Source organism: Anomaloglossus baeobatrachus, chromosome 4, assembly GCF_048569485.1.
Source record: "Anomaloglossus baeobatrachus isolate aAnoBae1 chromosome 4, aAnoBae1.hap1, whole genome shotgun sequence".
In the NCBI taxonomy this organism is placed as follows: Eukaryota; Metazoa; Chordata; class Amphibia; order Anura; family Aromobatidae; genus Anomaloglossus; species Anomaloglossus baeobatrachus.
In genome coordinates this window covers 340,347,359-340,367,507 of record NC_134356.1, presented here as the reverse complement: position 1 = coordinate 340,367,507, position 20,149 = coordinate 340,347,359, and the positions used below count along the sequence as shown (strand labels likewise).

The following is a 20,149-nucleotide window of genomic DNA, read 5'->3' as shown; positions in this document are numbered from 1 at the left end:
ATATACATCACAGGAGGTGCTGGGGCTACAGTATATACATCACAGGAGGGGCTGGGGCTACAGTATATACATCACAGGAGGGGCTAGGGGCTACAGTATATACATCACAGGAGGGGCTGGGGGCTACAGTATATACATCACAGGAGGGGCTGGGGGCTACAGTATATACATTACAGGAGGGCCTTGGGGCATAGAGAGTAATTGAGGGGGCATACATATTAGGCCTGTTTCAGATATCAGTGATTCTGGTATGTATGTGCTAGTTTTTATACATACCAGAATCACGGACCTATGCAGACCCATTAAAATCAATGGGTCTGCACACACGGTCAGTGAAAAATCACTGATGTGTCTCCGCGCGGCGTACATGCATATCCGTTCACTGCCGCACAGAAACATGTCCGTTTTTTCCTGGCATCACTAATGTCCCACGGACCACACTATGGTGTGATCCGTGAAACACGTACCAGAAAAACACGGACATTGAAAATAAAAAGCGTTTTCAACTCCCCTTCTCCAGCGATGCTGAGTTCGGCAGCTGCTCTCTGCTTCTTCCTGCCTGGTTCATTATGGCATACATATTCATTTATGCAGACAGAGCCAACCCGGAAGTAGCTGCAGAGGTGAGAGAGCGGTGGCTGGATCCTGAATCGTGGGACTTTTCAGCACCACGGAGAGCAGGTGAGTATATGTCCATGTGCAATCACGGAGTACGGATCACGTATCACGGATTGCACATAGACAACCACTGTGTGCCGTGAATCTCAGAGTATGAAGGGACATATGCGTGTTTAAGGCTATGTGCCCACGTGTGTGCGCTCTGCACCGCAGCGTAAAAGTCACTGCATATCCGCTTCAGAGCGCAGCTAAAAAGCTCCATTCTGAAACTTTGGTGACTGCAGAATTTGTGCACTCTGGATGCTGCCTCTCCCTATAGACAGAATGGAGACAGCATGCAAAGCGCATGAAAGAAGTGACATGTCGCTTTTTAGAACGCAGTGATTTGGCAGCATGCAAATCGCTGCGTTCTAAAATGCCACGTGGGCATGGATTATGCACAATCTTCATAGATTGTGCAAGGGATGCAGGATGCATGCAGTTAGGCTGCAGTGCAATACGCAGTGTAACTGCAAGCAAATATGCAATGTGGGCACATAGCCTAACACGTCAGTGAAGAACATCTGTGTTTTTCACTGAGGGGCATACACGTTACTAAGGAGTCTACACATTACTGGGGAAATACAGTTTACTGTGGGGCATACAAATTACTGGTAGCATAGATATTACTAAGGGGCATATAGCTCTAGTGTTGGGGCTTATACAGCTCTGGGGGCACATACAGCTCCGATAGGGGGGGCTGGGGGCATACAGATCTGGTGAGGGGGGGCTGTGGGCATACAGATCTGGTGAGGGGGGCTGGGGACATACAGATCTGGTGAGGGGGCATAGAGATCTGGTGAGGGGGCTAGGGGGCATACAGATCTGGTGGGGGGGCTAGGGGGCATACAGATCTGGTGAGGGGGCTGGGGGGGCATACAGATCTGGTGGGGGGGTGGCTGGGGCATACAGATCTGGTGAGTGGGCTGGGGAACATACAGATCTGGTGAGGGGGCAGGGGGACATACAGATCTGGTGAGGGGGCAGGGGGACATACAGATCTGGTGAGGGGGCTGGGGGACATACAGATCTGGTGAGGGGGGGTGGATGGAGGCTTATAGCTCTGGTGAGGAGAGGGCTGGGGCATACAGCTCTGAGTAGGCGGGGGGGGTCACATACAGCATTCCTTGGTGTTGCAGCTCCTCTTCCTCCAGTCTCTTCATCTGTGGACAGAGCTCAGCATGTTGCGCGGTAGCTCCGCCCACAGATGCACTTCCGTACACAAGCAGCCCAGCTGAGAGCAGTGCACTGGGCTGCAGGTGCCAGATTTAAAGCGCCGGCAGCCAGGAAAGTGCTCCTGCCTCCGACCCATAACAGCGGCAGCACACAGAGCCAGAGCAGTGAAGTAGCGCTCGGCTCTGCTCATGTGGATAGGAGTGGGAGAAAGTCAGACGGGGAGAGAGCGGGTGGGCGGAGCCACGAGACACATGGCTCACGATCGTGACACCGGGACACCCGCTCAAATCCGTTACAGTCCCGCTGTATCCGGGACGGTTGGGAGGTATGTCCACCACCAGTGGGGCTCTTATGTACAGCACTCAAACATGCTGTACATAAGAACTCAGGCCGCTGTGTAAAACATAAAAATCACTTCATAATACTCACCTAAACGGTCAGTGCAGTGCAGACTGGTCGGATGAGTGTCCCCGTTATCCGGGCGTGGCACCTCCTTTTTTGGCCATCTTTGTCCCCCTTCTTCTGATGTCTGGGTGCATGACGCGTCCTATGTCATGCACACAGGCTGGCATTGAGGTCCCGCGCATGTGCACTGCACTACTTTGATCTGCCCTGCTCAGGGAAGATCAAAGTGTGGCTGCGCAGGACCTCAATACCAGACTGTGTGCATGACGTAGGACCCAGAGAACGAAGACACCTATCCAACCAGTCTGCACAGCACCGACCATTTAGGTGAGTATTATAAACTCATTTTTACGTTCTACACAGCGGCCTGGGCTCTTATATACAGCATGTTAGAATGCTGTATATAAGAGCCCACTGGTGGTGGCTGCAGCTTATAGTCGCCAAATCTGATGACAGGTTCCCTTTAATTGCAGTTATGTATTACAATAGGTGTGCAACCACGTATTAATTTGAGAGTGCTAACAATTTTGTACATCCCTTCACACAAAGAAAGTAAACGTGTGTGTAACAAAATATGTATAATTCTCTGAGAGAAATACTTCATTTTCTGGAACAATTTCAAGGGTGCCAACACTTTCGGCCATAACTGTACACAACGTCAGACTGGCTACCGGAAGAATTGCAGTAATACCAGGCCTGGCCGCGGCTACCTGCACTGAACTCCGGAGCTCTCACCTGAGCTCCGGAGTGGAGCCTGGACAGAGCCGAAGGTTTCCAGGACTGAACTATGAGTGCAGACTGATTCCTCGGCTGTCACAGTTCAGTTTCATGACAGCTGCGGACAGACCAGGCTGAACTCCACTCAGCTCAGGTGACAGCTCCACAGTTCAATGCACGTAACCGCGGCCAGGACTGTTATTACCGGCGGTTTCCGGTAATACCAGTCCTGGCTGCTGTTACCTGCATTCAACTGCGGACAGTCCAGGCTGCACTCCGGAGCTCAGCTGAGAGCTCCGGAGTTCAGTGCAGGTAACCGCGTCCAGGCCTGGTATTACTGCAGTTCCTCCGGTAGCCAGTCTGACGCTGACTGTACATGTTAAACATATAGGTAAGCTTTTTAATAACGGCTTCCTGAACCATCCGTTTAAGAAATACATCCCAGCATACGCATTTTAAACATGTCTAAAATGTAATGTAACAATTCAAATGTGACAAATAATATTTGTTCTGCAAAACGCTACTGAGCAATCTGATTGAACATCATTTAATTACAGAATTGTAGCTGTCACTCTTACCTCTGATAGATGGTTATTTTTCCATATTTTTTGTGAAATATTTTTACATTTGTGACAGCATTCACAATAATTAATTGTAAACTTTTAGGAAGAAAATAGTTTGAAGAAGTACATAGAAAAAAAAGCTGAAAGAATAGAATGGTGAGCCAGTTCCATTATGTGAGATTTCTGATTTCCAGTTTACGTCCTCAGTTTGTGGGAATTCACAGAACATCCCAGTCCAGCCTTCATAGCACTGGCACACAAACTTCTGCTTCATGTATTTGACATCTTCCTTTCCATGGTACCCCGTTACATAATGCCCCTTACCAGACAAATGGGGCTTGATCTTAAAATTCTTTGGATTCAGGTGCAGGTAAGCTGCTGAGTTTTGATTTTTTCTGACACATCTCCCATTTTTGTTACATAAGACCTTACTACAAATTTTAGCCGCCTTCGTCACATTAACTATGTAGTGTCCAAATGGTCCATCAATAAATTTCTTCACTAAATTGCAGCTGTCCTATAAAAAAAAAAATATATACAAATAAGATGGCACAAATTGAATAAAACAAAATATCTGATGAAGTTTGACTTTTTTTTTTTTTATCAATAATCTTACCGGTGTGCTGGAGTATTCGCTGCCTCCCCACAGTACAACACCTGCTGCTCCCATTGCTGCACTCTGTCCAATTGTATGTACCAAGTCAATCTAGAATAAGCAAAATATCACGTGTAAAAAAATATTCATCATTTGGCTACATGGTTGTTGATGACAATAATTTGTATCTATAAATTGTCAAGGTGATGTATGGTCTTCAGAGTTGATGCAAATCAATTCACAGTACCCGCTCCATTGACCAAGTCAGCAATGTGTGGTCACTGGACGAGAGCCGTGAAACCGCTTTGAACCTGATGGCATCTCTGAGTCCTCTTTAGATTAGCCAACTTGGCGCAGTATGAAGCACATGTGATGTTACGCCAAGCGCGCTAATTCAGAGAAGAACCGCAGATGCCATCACGTAAGAGGCGGTTTACAAGGTTACCGCCCAGCAGCACAGATTGCCAACTTTGTCAGTAATTATAACAAAGATAAATCTGTTTCTAATATCTAAGGCTATGTTCCCATAATGAGCTTTTGGTGAGTGTTGGATGTTGCAGAGTTTCTGTAGCATTTCTGCATGTATTAAAGGGGCGGTTCACCCATATTTTTTATTGTCTAGATTGATATTATATTGAGAAACAATGTTTCTCTCAAATACCTTATGTTGGTAATTGTGCCTGTGAGAGGCGCTATTGCACACCGCTGTTCCCCGCACCGAGACCCTCGACCTCCGTGACCTCGGGGATCCGGTGACGTCACGTCAAGTTCCTGACACAGAGGCCGCCGCAGTGTCCGTGAGTGATGGGCTGTGGGTGGTGTTTCACTGCTCATCACAGCCCATCAGCTCCCAGATCTCTGCTACATCCTCTCTCCTCCCTCACAGCAAAGTGCTGCAAGCAAGAGACACCCTGATCTGTGAGAAGCAGTGAAACATCACCCACAGCCCAATGAGTCAGGAAGACTGGACCCGACCTCAGGGATGTGACATGTCCGGAACTTGACGTGACGTCACCGGAGTGGGGAACAGCGGTCTGCAATAGCGCCTCTCACAGGCACTATTGCCAACATAAGGTATTTGAGAGAAACATTGTTTCTCAATTTAATATTGATCTAAAAAATATGGGTGAACCACACTTTTAAGTAAATGTGTTTTTTCACTGCGTTTTCTTACATACAATTTTAGATCATTCTTGACGCTATGGTTTTGTCTCTTGTTGAAATGTCATTTTTAAATAAAGCTGCTTTGTTTTTGACTCTTCCTGGTATTTGGCTTTGACTAAACTTTATTGATGCAGTCATGTGCGAAATGCATGCATTTTTTACATTTTCTGGCTGCAGAAAAACACTAAGCGCATGTGCATATTTTACCTGAGGAAAAGTCTAGGAAAAATATGCAAATAAAACCCAGCAAATTAGTAAGAGTACCAACCAAAGAGAGAACAGGGGAAAATGTAGTGAAGGCCATTGTCAGAAAAATAATAATACAAATGAAACCTCTTTGCAAAAATAGAAAATATGTTTATTAAAAAAAAATGTATATACCAAGAGGAAAGAGTAAATAATCTATCAAAATTAAATGTAAAAGCGCAAAGACCAAGTGAACAAGGAATCCTAAGAAAGACACCATGCAGTGAACCCCATGGGAATAGATGCAGCCCAGATAATACATTGTATTACCAATCATTGGTATAAATCTAGAGATTTCCAGTAAATGTGGTGAGACCTACAATACCACCTAGAACCACTAGATGGCACTGAAGGTCCCACAAAAACAGTGCTCAGTAAATCAATAGTAAACAGTCCAAAACAAAGCATTTAATGCCAAGAATTGGCCTAATTAGATTGGAGATATCTAAAGGGCTGATTAAACTTACTCATGGTGGGTGCACTAGATGGTGTAAACGTGCCCTGACACGCACGTTTTGTTATCTTCCTCGGGGGATGGTATTGTAGGTCTCACCACATTTACAGGAACTCTCTAGATTTATACCAATGATTGGTAATACGATGTATTATCTGGGCTGCAGTTATTCCAATTTGGTTCACTGCATGGTGTCTTTCTTAGGATTCCTTGTTCACTTGGTCATTGCGCTTTTACATTCAATTTTGATATACATAGTTACTTAGATTGAAAAAAGACCTAGGTCCATCTAGTTCAACCTTCCTCCACCAGTTCTACATTTGGTCACTAAGTCATTTATAACCAACAATGTTTTGTGTACTGAGGAAATCATCCAGCCCTTTTTTAAAAGCTGTTATCGTGTCTGCCATTACTACCTCTTGTGGTAAGGCATTCCACAGTCTGACTGCTCTAACTGTAAAGAACCCTTTCCTATTTAGCTGTCGGAATCGCTTTTCTTCCACTCACAGTGAATGCCCCCTGGTCCTTAGTATTGTCTTTGGAAGAAATAAGTCATGTGCCAGTCCTTTATATTGACCACACATGTATTTATACATATAAATGAGATCTCCTCTGAGACATCTTTTTTCTAAGCTAATCATATCTAACTTATTCAACCTGTCATCATATGGGAGGCCTTCCATTCCTTGTAGTAGTCTAGTTGCCCGCCTTTGAACTGACTCTAACTTCTAAATGTCCTTTTTAAAATGTGGAGCCGAAAACTGGATCACATATTCCAGATGTGGCCTTACAAGTGATTTATAGAGGGGTAACAATACGTTGGGATCACGGGATCTAATCTCTCTTTTTATACACCCTAGAATCTTGTTTGCTTTAGCAGCTGCTGCTTGACATTGAGTGCTGCTGCTCAGCTTATTTGTAATGAGAATACCCAAGTCCTTCTCCTGTTCTGTAGTCCCGAGTTTACTTCCATTTAATGTATACGCAGTTATAGGATTACTCCGTCCTAGGTGCATTACTTTACATTTATCAACATTAAATCTCATTTGCCAAGTATCTGCCCATTCTGACATCTTATCCAGATCTTTTTGTAATATTGTACTATCAAGGTCAGTTTTTAATATCCTACATAGTTTAGTGTCATCAGCAAAGACTGACACTTTACTATCAATCCCATCCACAAGGTCATTAATAAAGAGATTAAAAAGAATCGGTCCTAGCACAGATCCCTGCGGCACCCCACTGCTAACTATAACCCATTTAGAGAATGTACCATTTATGACTACCCTTTGTTTCCTATCTTTTAGCCCAGGGGTGGGGAACCTCCGGCCCGTGGGCCGTATACGGCCCGTGACGACTTTTTATGCGGCCCCCAGGCACATTCCCAGGGACCGCTGTGCTCTGGCAGCAGCCACGCTTTTCCCGGTTGCCGGCACTTTAAATCTCACTGCCTGATGCCTTGAGGGTAGATGCTAGAATGTACGGGCTCTATCCAGATCCTGACTTCCAGGACCTGACTGCAGCCCATACATTCTAGGCTTAACCCCGGCCTGTGCTAGTGTGCTTGGTGGGCGGGGTAAGCAGCACGCTGCGATATGTCACAGAAGAGCTGCAGCAGATTTACCAGCCTCCCGGACCTGCTGTGTGTGACTCCTCCTCCCCCTCACTGTGAGTACGCAACCCATCGCTGCCGCCCCCCCGCTAAGTGCTGTGTACTCCCTCGTGCTGTGTGTACCCCTCAATGCTGTGTACCCCCCAGTACTGTGTACCCCCTCGTGCTGTGTGTACCTCCCAGTGCTGTGTATCCCCTAATGCTGTGTGTATCCCCTAATGCTGTGTGTACCCCTCCAGTACTGTGTGTACCCCCCAGTGCTGTGTGTACCCCCCAGTGCTGTGTGTACCCCCTAATGCTGTGTGTACCCCCTAATGCAGTGTGTACCCCCTAATGCAGTGTGTACCCCCTAATGCAGTGTGTACCCCCTAATGTTGAGTACACCCCCAGTACAGTGTGTACCCCCTAGTACTGTGTGTGCTCCACTAGTGCTGTCTGTACCCCTTGGGTGATGTCTATGCCCCCCCAGTGCTGTCCGCACCACCTAATGCTGTCCATGCTGCCACCAGTGCTGTCCATGCCACGGTCAGTGCTGTCTGTGCCCCTTTATGCTGTCCGTGCTCCCCAGTGCTGTGTGCCACCCCTCAGTACTATGTACCCCCCAGTGCTCTAAACTTGCTACTGCTGTCTGTGCCCTCCTGTTGATGTCTATGCTCCCCCAGACTTCTGTGTCTCCCTAGTGATGCCACCTAGTGCAGTCCATGCTGCCTCCTAGTGCAGTCCGTGCTGCCTCCTAGTGCAGTCCGTGCTGCCTCCTAGTGCAGTCCGTGCTGCCTCCTAGTGCAGTCCGTGCTGCCTCCTAGTGCAGTCCGTGCTGCCTCCTAGTGCAGTCCGTGCTGCCTCCTAGTGCAGTCCGTGCTGCCTCCTAGTGCTGTCTGTGCCACAGCCAAGGCTGTCCATGCCCCCCTACTGATATATATGCCCCAGCCCCTCCTGTGATGTGTACTCCCAGTGTCTCCTGTAATTTATGCACCCCAGCCCCTCCTGTGATCTATATGCCCCCAGCATCTCCAGACCGAGACAAACCTAGAAAAGCAGCTGTGAGAAACAAGATGATCAATATCACCGAACATCACAGTCACACCAAACAGAAGCAGCTCCTGCCTCCACAGTAGGGGTGAGTTAATTAATCGTTTGACCAAATATAGCTGGGTTATTTTTCAAGTTGATAATGTTGTGCGGCCCCCAAAGGTTAGTAGAAAATTCCAAATGGCCCCCGGCAGTAAAAAGGTTCCCCACCCCTGTTTTAGCCAATTCCTTACCCAGTTGCATATTGTGTCCCCTAGTCCTTGCTTCTGGAGCTTTAGTATAAGGCTATTATGTGGTACAGTATCAAATGCCTTTGCAAAGTCCAAATAAATCACATCAGCTGCATTACCAATATCCAGGTTTGCACTTACCCCCTCATAGAACCCCAACAGATTGGTTAGACACGACTTATCTTTCATGAATCCATGCTGTCTGTCAGTTATTATATTATTTTCTGCAATATATTTTTGCATATCATCCCTTAAAATGCCCTCAAAAACTTTGCATACTACTGATGTCAGGCTTACTGGACGGTAGTTGCCTCAATCTACCCTCTTAGCTTTCTTAAATATCGGTACCACATCAGCAATCCTCCAATCCCGAGGCACCAACCCTGTTACAAGCCAGTCTAAAAAGATGAGATACAGCAGTCTGTCAATTACGGAGCTCAATTCCCTCAATATTCGTGGATGAATGCCATCTGGCCCTGGGGATTTGTCAATGTTTAATTTACTCAGACGTAGGCATACTTCATCTTGTGTTAAATTAATTATATCGGGTGGTGAACTTTGATTTTTCAGTTGTTGAATGATCCCTGGTACAGTCAGTTCCTTGGTGAACACAGATGAGAAATGCCTATTTAATATCTCAGTCTTTTGTTTGTCCTCTATAACTAACATGCTATTATATTTTAAGGGGCCAATACTATCCTTTGTTTTCCTTTTGGCATTAATGTATTTATAAAAGATTTTGGTATTTATATTAATGTCATTGGCGATTTTTGTTTCAGTAGCTAGTTTTGCTTGTTTGATTTCTTTTTTATATTTCCTATTGATATCTTTATACTTCTGAAATGCTATTTCTGTATTCTCAGACTTTAATATTTTAAACGCCCTTTGTTTTTGTTTTATTATACTTTGTACAGTCTTATTTATCCATAGTGGTTTCTTTTTATTCCTGGACATTTTATTACCAGAGGGTATAAGTTTTTTACAGGACTCTAGTAGTATATTCTTAAACTTACCCCATTTATGTTCGGTATCCCCAGTTACCATGACTTTGTGCCAATCTACACCTTTAAGCTCTTCCCTTAATTTGTTGAAATCAGCTTTCCTAAAATTCCAGGTTTTAGCATTTCCCCTTTGAAATGTTCTATTGAATATTACGTTGAAGTTTACCATATTATGATCGCTGGTGCCCAAGTGCTCCCGGACCTGTAGATCTGAAATTGTATCCGGTCTATTTGACTGGACCAGATCTAGCAAATTATCTCCCCTTGTCGGTTCATCTATCATCTGAGAGAGGAAATTGTCTTGAATAGTAGATAAGAACTTACAGCTTTTAGCAGAACCAGAAGATTCTATGTCCCACTGTATGTCTGGATAGTTGAAATCCCCCATAATAAGAACCCGATTATTATTATTAGCTGCCTTTTCAATTTGATCCAGCATTTCACTTTATATTTGTTCAGGTATGTTAGGAGGCTTATAGCAAACTCCAATTAGCATTTTTCCATTATTCCCCTCCCCATGTACATTTACCCATACTGACTCTACATTGTCGCAGTTCCCCCAAATGTCATCATTGAACACAGGCTTTAGGTTAGATTTGATAAATATACACACCCCACCACCTGTTTTGTCTTTCCTGTCCTTCCTAAATGTAGCATAACCCTGTATGTTTGTCACCCAGTCATGGCTTTTATCCAGCCAAGTTTCCGTAATGCCCACCACATCATAATCCATGCTTCACATAAGAGTCTCCAATTCATTAATTTTGTTTGCAAGACGTCTTGCATTTGCCAGTAGACATTTAATACTATTAACACATTTATTACTCCTAGCCTCCCTACGTTACTTGCATGTCCCATCCCCCCCAATCCTTCATTGACCCCTACCGTCTCACTGTCTCTATCTGCTCTATCCCCTTTTTTGCTCCACTACTTACCCTCCCCCCAGATCCTAGTTTAAAAGCTTCTCCATCCATCTGACAATTTTCTCCCCCAGCACAGCTGCACCCTCCCCATTGAGGTGCAGCCTGTCCCTACCGTAGAGCCTGTAGCTGACTGAGAAGTCGGTCCAGTTCTCCATGAACCCGAACCCTTCCTTTCTGCACCAATTTCTAAGCCACGTATTTATCTCCCTAAGCTCTCGCTGTCTTTCTAGTGACGCTCGTGGCACCGGTAGTATTTCTGAAAACACCACCTTGGAGGTCCTGGACTTCAGCTTCTCTCCTAGTTCCCTGTAATCATTTTTAAGGACCTTCCACCTGCCGCTAACTTGACCGTGACCGCTGGATTTTTCCCAGCCCCACCCAGCAATCTGTCTATCCGATCCGCAATATGCCGAGCCCGAGCACCCGGCAGACAACACACTTTTCGGCATTCACGGTCTCGACGACAGATGACCCTGTCTGTCCGCCTAATTATAGGGTCCCCTACCACCAACATCTGTCTGGGCTTTGCTGCACTCCTATTTCCCTCCTTCCTACAGCAGTTGTTTTCCTGGTTGCTAGGAGCAACGTCCTACTGTAGTGACCCTAGTCCTGGGCCTTCATTCCTAATATCGGCCAAACAGGCATATTTACTAGGTTGTGCCAGGTCAGGACTAGGCTCCCTGACACTTTTCCCCCTACCTCTTCTTCTAACTGTTACCCAGCTACCTACCTCTGGGTCCTGATCTTCTCCACCTCCACCCTCCTCCATATCACTGGCCCCAGCCAGAGAAGCTCAGTGAGCTCTAAACTCTCCAGGTTTGCAATGCCCCTGAGTGTTGCGAGCTGCTTATTTAGATCAGTTACCTTGGTTTCCAAATATCCAACATGCTTGCATCGAGTGCAGACATATTCACCCTCGAACGGCTGCTCAAGGCATGCATACATCTGACAAGATACACACCTGGTAGCATTGTCCATGGAGCACCTAATAAATGAGGATAAACAGTAAAGTAGAAAAAAAATAGATTATTTACTCTTTCCTCTTGCTATATAAATTTTTGTAATAAAAATATTTTCTATTTTTGCAAAGAGGTTTTATTTCTATTTATTATTTCTTTAACCATGGCCTTCACTACATTTTCCCCTGTTTTCTCTTTGGTTGGTATCTTTATGAATTTATTGGTGTAGTTTGTGGCCACTTGCTAACATGGTCATCCTATCTGCCCTTATTCGTTTTCCCTATGTAAATTAGTAAGAGTACAGTAATTGATATGTTGCATGTAGCGCTGGAGTCCCTGCACTGCACTGCTACTACCCAGCCGGGTTGCTGATGCACTCACCGCTGTAGCCGAACGGCACCTCTCTGCCTCGCTTCCCCACGGGTCTCCACATGTGAATCTCCTTCCTCCTGCTCTCAGGACCTGTGCACGTCGCACAGGTCCCCTCGGAGTACGCTTACAGCATGTACATGCCTGCTCTCTTAAAGGGCCAGCACACCTACAGCTGAAGGGCATTAGGTACTTTAGGAACCCTCCCACTAGGGGAAGTGCCTGAGCAACATGGTCAGTTAGTGCATGTCTGTCTAGCTAGTTGTCAGGTCCCATTACCCACTGTTCATTATCTGTACCTGTGTCCACTCACCCATACGTGTCACCCTGTCCCGACCGTGCCCTCTATACATGCCTGCTCCTGCTGTTCTGTCTGCCTAAGTTGTACTGGCTGCACCTGTTAGTACTAGAAACTCTGCTGGTCCGCCCAGTGGTACTGTATTTCTCATTCATCCTGGCTGCACCCGAAAGTACTAGAGACACTGTCTGTCCTCTCAGCGGTACTGTCTTCCTCAGTCGTCCTGGCTGCACCTGTCAGTACTAGAAGCTCTACCAGTGCACCTAGCAGCCCTGTCTGCCTCAGCTGTCCAGGCTGCACTTGTCAGTACTAGAGACTCTCCTTTTCCATACCTGTACTGGGGGGGTCAGCTGCCACAGTCCTGGACACTGCCCTGGGAGTGGTAGCTGGCGGCTACCCAGTAGGCGCTTAGTCAAGCCCCTTTTACGATAGCGTAAGTCCGGGTCCCCCCTGTGGTCCAGTAAGTTCACTCCCGCTCGCCACTGTATCACCATCAGCGAATGTTACATTGCGGATTTGAATTGAAACACGCACCTGTGACGGGGGTGTACAACAGAGCAAAGGATGGACGAGGCCGAGGGACGATCCAACAGGTTTATTAACAGGAATGCAAGAACAGCACACGATAAGTCCACGTAAAACAGATTCGGGGGCCCTTCCCGACAATCCTCGGACCGGATTACAAAGCAATCGTCCTTACAGTAGTCCAAAGAGTTCCACACAATCCCACGGGCCGCCACACAGGCCTAGCTCCGTCCGTGTCCACAGCCACACAGGCTGGAGCTCCTGCTCCCTTCAAGTTTCAGCTCACTCTGCCTGAATCTCCCAGGTAAGCAGAGTTTACACTAGTTGGACTCTAGGCCCACCTCCCCCTACTCCCAGGGATGGAAGTGCCTCAAGAGGATATAACCTTGCATTTTAGGGGGGTGATTACCTACAACAATAGAAATGTACACAGAAGTAGTTCAAATAAGACAATGAACCCAGCTTGAAATAGGAATCTGTACAGCATATACAGTGAGAGGGTAAATTACATCTTCACAATCCCTCCCCCTCCCAACTTGTGTACGTACTAGGGACCTCTACAGGTCACTGGTTAAGTACACACAGGCAGAGCGTTACTTACATGTGGCTGCATGCAGCCACGAATTGGCATCGTAGCTCTCCCACATCATTGCCCAGGAGAACAGCTGCAGGCAGACCACCCATCACCCCAACCACACATCGCCTGACCCCAAAACCAAAGCTCAGATCCACAGTGGCTGTGGGAATAGTCCTCCATTGTCCACCAGCCAGTTCAATGACAATCCCAGGTCCTCTATGGATTGCCTCAGGCCGAACCACTCGGGGATCAGCCAGTGTGAGGAAAGCACCCGAGTCACAAAATCCAACAAGTCTCTGTCCATCCAGCACAACCTCCTGCAAGTGCTTACCTCGATGAGCAGAAGTCGTCATAACTGCAGGTCGCACCCCGTAAACTCCTGGTGGTGCAACATGGGCTGAGTCACTAGGCCAGTCCTCACATAGCGGTGCCACATCTTCCTCCATGGCGCTGGGCTGTAAATAATTAACAATCTGATTGGGCGCAGGATCAGTCCTCATTTGAACAGCTGGGCAGGAGACTTGCCGATGCCCTGGCTGTCCACATTGATAGCATCTGAGCTGGGTCTCCCTCCATCCAAGGCGTCCTCTTGGGTAAGGGGTAGGGGAACTTGGAGGCCGGCTCCCACCTGAAGGTGCTGTAGGGGTTTGAGGATGATTCCTCCATGGCCTGGCTGGGCATGAGGCCTGCAAATGCCCGGGATGCCTACAAACATAACACCTGCGCTCTGTTACTTCCTCTCCCCGGCGTATTCCAGAAAGTGCAGTAGAAGCAACTGGAGGCACATTAACACGGGTATCAACATGTGGTGGCTTAGAGGAACGGGGAACAATGGGGACAGAATAACTGGGGGCATCCGGTGTTGTGGAGCTGTTAGGCGTCTCTCCATCCTCCAACAGAACCCTCCACTGAGGCTTGATGGTGAGCACCTCATCAGCTAGAGCAGCAGCTTCCTCCACTGTCGCTGGTTTTCTCTCACGCACCCATTCCCGGATCTCAGCGGGGCACTTGAAGTAAAACTGCTCTTTTAGGAGGACCTGGAGGACGGTCTCCAAGGTTAAGGCCTCCTCTGCCTCCAACCAACGATGCCACAGATGTTTGAGTTTGTGGGCATACATCTTGAAGGACACTTCCTCATCACATGCTAGAGTACGGAACTGAGTCCTGTAAGTGTCTGGCGTTACAGCATAATGTTCTAGAATAGTCTGTTTAATATCCGCATACTCACAGTTCCACTGATGGTCCATAGCTCTATAGGCTGCAGCAGCTCCACCCTCTAAGAGCCCAACCAGATGCCGGACGCGCTCCCTTTCTGGGACTTCCATTAATCGACACTGATGCTCAAAGTCCTGGAAGAAGCCCTCAATGTCACCAGCAGCCTCATTAAACTGCTTGAAGTCTTTGCGGGACACTCTGGGAAGTTCCCTCATGATGGGTGCTGGGGTTACAGTCTGTCTGGAACCTCTCGCGGCTTCCACAGCGAGCTGCTTATCCAGCAATGCCATCTCCTCCATCCTGCGCTCCTTCTCTTCAGCTCCACGCATGGCCTCCCTCTTATCTTCTATGGTGGCCTCATCTCCAAGCAGTGCCATCTTTTCCTTGTACCACACAACCCATTGACTTTTTTGGGTATTCACCTCCGGCTCCCGTCTTTGCTCCCCTTGCTGTGGAAATTGTTCCTCGGTGCCATCTTGCAGGCAAGCGTGTTCCAATGCCTCAATTAGTTGCTCCTTAGAGAGTCCTTTGTAGCCGACACCTAATTCACGGGCCTTTGTTTGTAGACTCGCCACAGTCCAGTTCCTGTATCCTGAGGTTCTGGTTTCAGACGTCGATTGGCTGTTGTCCTCCATTTCTTCTGCTCTGATCCCGCCGCTGCCAACCAGTTTGTGACGGGGGTGTACAACAGAGCAAAGGATGGACGAGGCCGAGGGACGATCCAACAGGTTTATTAACAGGAATGCAAGAACAGCACACGATAAGTCCACGTAAAACAGATTCGGGGGCCCTTCCCGACAATCCTCGGACCGGATTACAAAGCAATCGTCCTTACAGTAGTCCAAAGAGTTCCACACAATCCCACGGGCCGCCACACAGGCCTAGCTCCGTCCGTGTCCACAGCCACACAGGCTGGAGCTCCTGCTCCCTTCAAGTTTCAGCTCACTCTGCCTGAATCTCCCAGGTAAGCAGAGTTTACACTAGTTGGACTCTAGGCCCACCTCCCCCTACTCCCAGGGATGGAAGTGCCTCAAGAGGATATAACCTTGCATTTTAGGGGGGTGATTACCTACAACAATAGAAATGTACACAGAAGTAGTTCAAATAAGACAATGAACCCAGCTTGAAATAGGAATCTGTACAGCATATACAGTGAGAGGGTAAATTACATCTTCACAGCACCATATGTCAGTTTACAACAAATTAAAAAAAGCACAAAAACATGCAGCATAAAAACTCATTATGGGCACACCGCCTACAACTACTCATATGCTGTACATGCAAAAACTGTCATACATCTGTTATTTGACACCTTCAACAGGTTGTCCTCTTTTAGAGGCTTTCTTCCATATCCTGCTATCGTTATAAAAAAAAAAAACTGAGAGTTACGTACTCTAACTGGGTCTGTATTGTTTGGCTGCTGTGGTGTTGTCATGTCAACAGCGCTGCAGCCATTCACTGAGCTCAGCAGCTTATTTAATCAACACAGGTAGAGTCACTGAGCTTAGTGATTGTCTGCAGCGCAGTTGTTGCAACTTCAATGCTGCAGCCAAATTGTAAATACTGGATTAGCTGCGGAGAGATGGCACTGGTTTTGGGGAGGAAATATAATATTAATTATTGGGTTAATAACCAAATAAGCATATAAAATAAGGTTTACTAAAGGACAACTGCTTTTATCTATATGGCAGCCTTAAAAGGTGTTTTTTACATTCAGATTCAGGGGTTTTCTGAAACCAAAATATGACTTTAACACCTTATGAATATGAAAATGTGACGCCCTGGCCTATAAGGTCATCACAGGGTATTGTGCAATCTGCCCTTCTGCACAGTATCCACCCTCCTTGGTTACGAATCCTGGTCCTTTGGTGTTGCTAACAGCTTAGCCAATCAGAATCCTAGGAATACTTCCCACTTTAACCTACCAGACACACCATTGGGGGGCCTGAAGGGAATAGGGTCGCCCACAGTGGGGTGGTTGGTGAGGGGAGTGAGGAAAGTGACAGTTGAGAAGTGGAGTTGAGTTCAGACAGTGGAGGGTGAAGGAGGTGAAGTGACTCTCTGGGAGGGAGAGGTCACGGAGCAGGGCTCCTGAGTACTAGGTGGCAGACGTTGGTCTGGGCCTGATAGGAGCTGGAACCCGGTCACAGGGGACAGTGTCAAGGGGCATGGACTGCCGAGGAGGGCAGCCGGCTGCCTTGAGCTATCACCGGGCAGGGGCCAGGGCACGACGGGGTACGTGGACCCCTGGCCGGAAAGTAGCTTCACGCGTTCCGGTAATTTACCTGATGGGTGTGAAGACTTCAAGTGTCATCCCCAACCCGCTCCAAAATCGGGGTACTAGCGCACCGATGGGATAGGACTTTCCCACTACGTTCCAAGGAAATCCTACGCGTGAACCCTGAGAGCAAGCTCACTCCGTTAGCCATACGGGTGAGCGGGACCCGAAGAGTTTTATACCCACGGGTCCAACAGAGATGAAGGTGCCAAGGACAGGGCCACAGGCTAACAGCAACACCAAGGGCACGGATCCAAGCGTGCTCCCAGCAGGCTGCAGTGGTGCTCAGAATTCTGGTTTACAAGCGGTCGGTGTAGTTATTCCAAGACTGAGTACATTGAAGACCCCTGTTCCTATCCCCCACGGCACCCAAATACCTTCCCAACCATCAACGGGCCCCGGGACACAAACCCCCTACCCACGGAGGGGTTAAACATCAGGCTGTCACACCATCGTCGCCGGGCTCCCCAATGGCAGTAGTAGTCCCTCCCATTACAATGCACCATGGGTGGTGTCATGAACTTTCCAAAAAAGCCCTGTACATATCTCCCCCTCCCTTCTTTTAATCGAGTGGCCGCTCGACCCCCGGGTTCGGAGACCCCTCGAGCCACCGCGGATCCGGATCAGAGCAGCAGCAGCCCGGCTGCTGGGGCGGTACAAAAACATAGCGGTCATAAATAAGGTGGCCATACACATCTATTTAACAAAGAGCTATTCTTATTGACCCCTCACTCCGTATACATGCTTTCTCAGCTAATTATCCATAAAATCTCAAAGGGCATATAAGCACAAGGCTCCTCTGATGGGTGCTTATCTACCTTGAGAAAAAAAAGATTAAGCATTATAAAATCTAACATGCTTGATGCCAATTTTACCTGACGTGTGCCACTGTAGAAAGGGGCACCTCAATACACAATGCATGGCTGGCTAAAATGGGCAGGTTCTGTGAATAATTGAATTATACATATGCCAACAACTCTCTTTTTCATACTTCAATTCATATGCATAATAAGAAATAAAAAAAAGTTTGTTTAAAAGAACTGAAGTCCTCAGTGGTTGATACCTTATAATGGCTAACTGAAAAGATGGTAATAATAGCAAGCTTTCAAGACTACTCAGGTCTCTTCATGAGGCATGGTATTGATGAAGAGACCTGAGTAGTCTGGAAAGCTTGCTATTATTACCGTCTTTTCAGTTAGCCATTAAAAAGGTATCAACCACTGAGGACTCTCAGTTCTTTTAAACAAACTTTTTTATCTCTACTGGCTAACACGGTACAAAGATATATTTTACCTGTGATAAGGAATAGTTACCTGAGATAAAGTATAAAGCGTCCATGAGTAAAAAGGCCTTGCATATGCATAAACTGGCAGTTCATATGGTCTTTTTGACATTGAGGCAACTCGAGTTGCTTCTTTAAGACGATTATGGACAAATTTGTGACCATTGGAGCTTGACTTAAGAACATAGTCCAAATAAATGGAAGGGAAAAGTGCACTGCTATATTCCCACATCCACTGCAGGTAGTCATTGCGCTTTATTTCAACAGTTGGACATTTTCCTGTATAAGAATGAGGATCCTCTTTATAATCATAATTGTAGCAATCAGGAAACAGGTAATAACCCCAAAGGCCTTGTGGTCTAATCTCTCGAGCTAGAATCACAGAATCTCTCATGAAGCTCCTTGCAGCAACATCAAATTCTTCCTTAGCCTGTTTTGTGATTAAGTTCAAAGGCCAATCTGGATGGCGGGCCTTTACCAACATTATTGATTTATTTCTGTAGATGCTTTTAACTCCCCAGTTTCTATCCCACTGTGGTCTCCAGTTCTCCCAGTCAATAACTCCAAGGCCATTGAAATCTTTAGCCGGTATACGGTTAATAATATCTTGTGAGGCCTTCGTAAAGTGCTTCTCGAGGCTTGTATTTTGTGGCACACCACCATGTACAGACTCCCCATTGTCAGTAACATACGGGTAATATCCCAGGTGAGTGTGATAAAATATGGTCACATTTTGACCACTCAAGGTTTCATTGGGGTTTGCAACTATATCAAAGATTGTAAGATCCAAGTCAATTTTATATCGTTGCTTGCATTGCTGTGTAGGCGCATTCCAAATTGCAATAAAAGGTCTGTTCTGCAAAAGAGGAGATTTCGCTTTTTTGTATCTCTGGCCATGGTTCATGCTAATAAAGATAGCTGCAAAAAACAACAGTAGGCACACGTGGATGCCTGACTTCAACATTTTGCCACACTTGGATATTAGAAATAATATTACCTACAAATATAAGGAAAACAGTTTTTTAGTACAGGTAAAAAAATGAAAGATTATAACATGTGTAGAGTAGCTTGGTATATCTTTTCTTAGTGGTGGACAAGAAACATTTGTGTTGTGCTTTTCTCACAAGGGACTCAAAAGTGAATGCAGAAATGGAAGAACAAGTGCAAAATATGGAGGATAAGCATTGTACTTTGTGACACCTCCGTTTTGAAGGACGTGAATGCTGTAGAGGAGAAACAGGATTAATGCCGCACTGCTGCCGAAGTAATAGGCTGTTGATTTAATCAAGTCTTTATTATAAATAAAAAAAATGATTAAATCAAGTCTATTACTTTGGCAGCAGCGCGGCATTAGGGTATGTGCGCACGTGTGCGTATTACATGCAGTTACGCTGCGTTTTGCACCGCAGCATAACTGCATGCGTCCCCTGCACAGTCTATGGAGATTGTGCAGGAGCCGTGCGCACGTGGCATGTTAGAACGCAGCGATTCGGCTGCTTACCGAATCGCTGCGTTCTAAGAAGTGACATGTCACTTCTTTCGTGCGTTCTGCATTCTGTCTATAGGGAGAGGCAGCATGCAGAGCGCACGAATCTGCCGGCACCATGCGCTTCAGATTGGAGCTTTTCAGCTGCGCTCTGAAGCACACATTTTCGGTGCGGTGCAGAGCGCACATGTGCGCACATAGCCTTAATCCCGTTTTATCCTCTCCAACACTGAAGTTTAAACCATATGGGGCTGTAGCAGCCGCCATTATCTAAGGCCTGCATAAGGGTTGTGACTTACACAACCTCTTTAGGCGAGTGTCTCTCTATGTACATCTCCCTATAATATCTGGTAAGACCCTATTTTGCACTTTTTTCCTTAGTTTTATT

General features: G+C 46.6%; 1 protein-coding gene across 1 annotated transcript; it reads right to left on the bottom strand.

The window, feature by feature from the left end:
• Positions 1-3,324: 3,324 nt before the first annotated feature.
• LOC142301522 (hyaluronidase-1-like) lies at positions 3,325-19,266 on the bottom strand. Its single transcript, XM_075342538.1, has 3 exons — positions 18,307-19,266; positions 4,135-4,224; positions 3,325-4,035 (listed from the first exon to the last, which is right to left on the bottom strand). The coding sequence occupies exons 1-3, from the start codon at positions 19,237-19,239 to the stop codon at positions 3,604-3,606; spliced, it is 1,455 nt and encodes a 484-aa protein (XP_075198653.1). The 5' UTR covers positions 19,240-19,266; the 3' UTR covers positions 3,325-3,603.
• Between the last annotated feature and the right edge of the window lie 883 nt (positions 19,267-20,149).

Bases quoted from the DNA above. Each gene is read 5' to 3' on its own strand.
- LOC142301522 (XM_075342538.1), bottom strand. From the start codon at position 19,239: ATGTTGAAGTCAGGCATCCACGTGTGCCTACTGTTGTTTTTTGCAGCT. The intron at 4,225-18,306 runs GTAACTATTCCT...TGCTTATTCTAG, and splicing joins CGCTTTATACTTTATCTCAG to ATTGACTTGGTACATACAAT. The intron at 4,036-4,134 runs GTAAGATTATTG...TTTTTTTTATAG, and splicing joins GCGAATACTCCAGCACACCG to GACAGCTGCAATTTAGTGAA.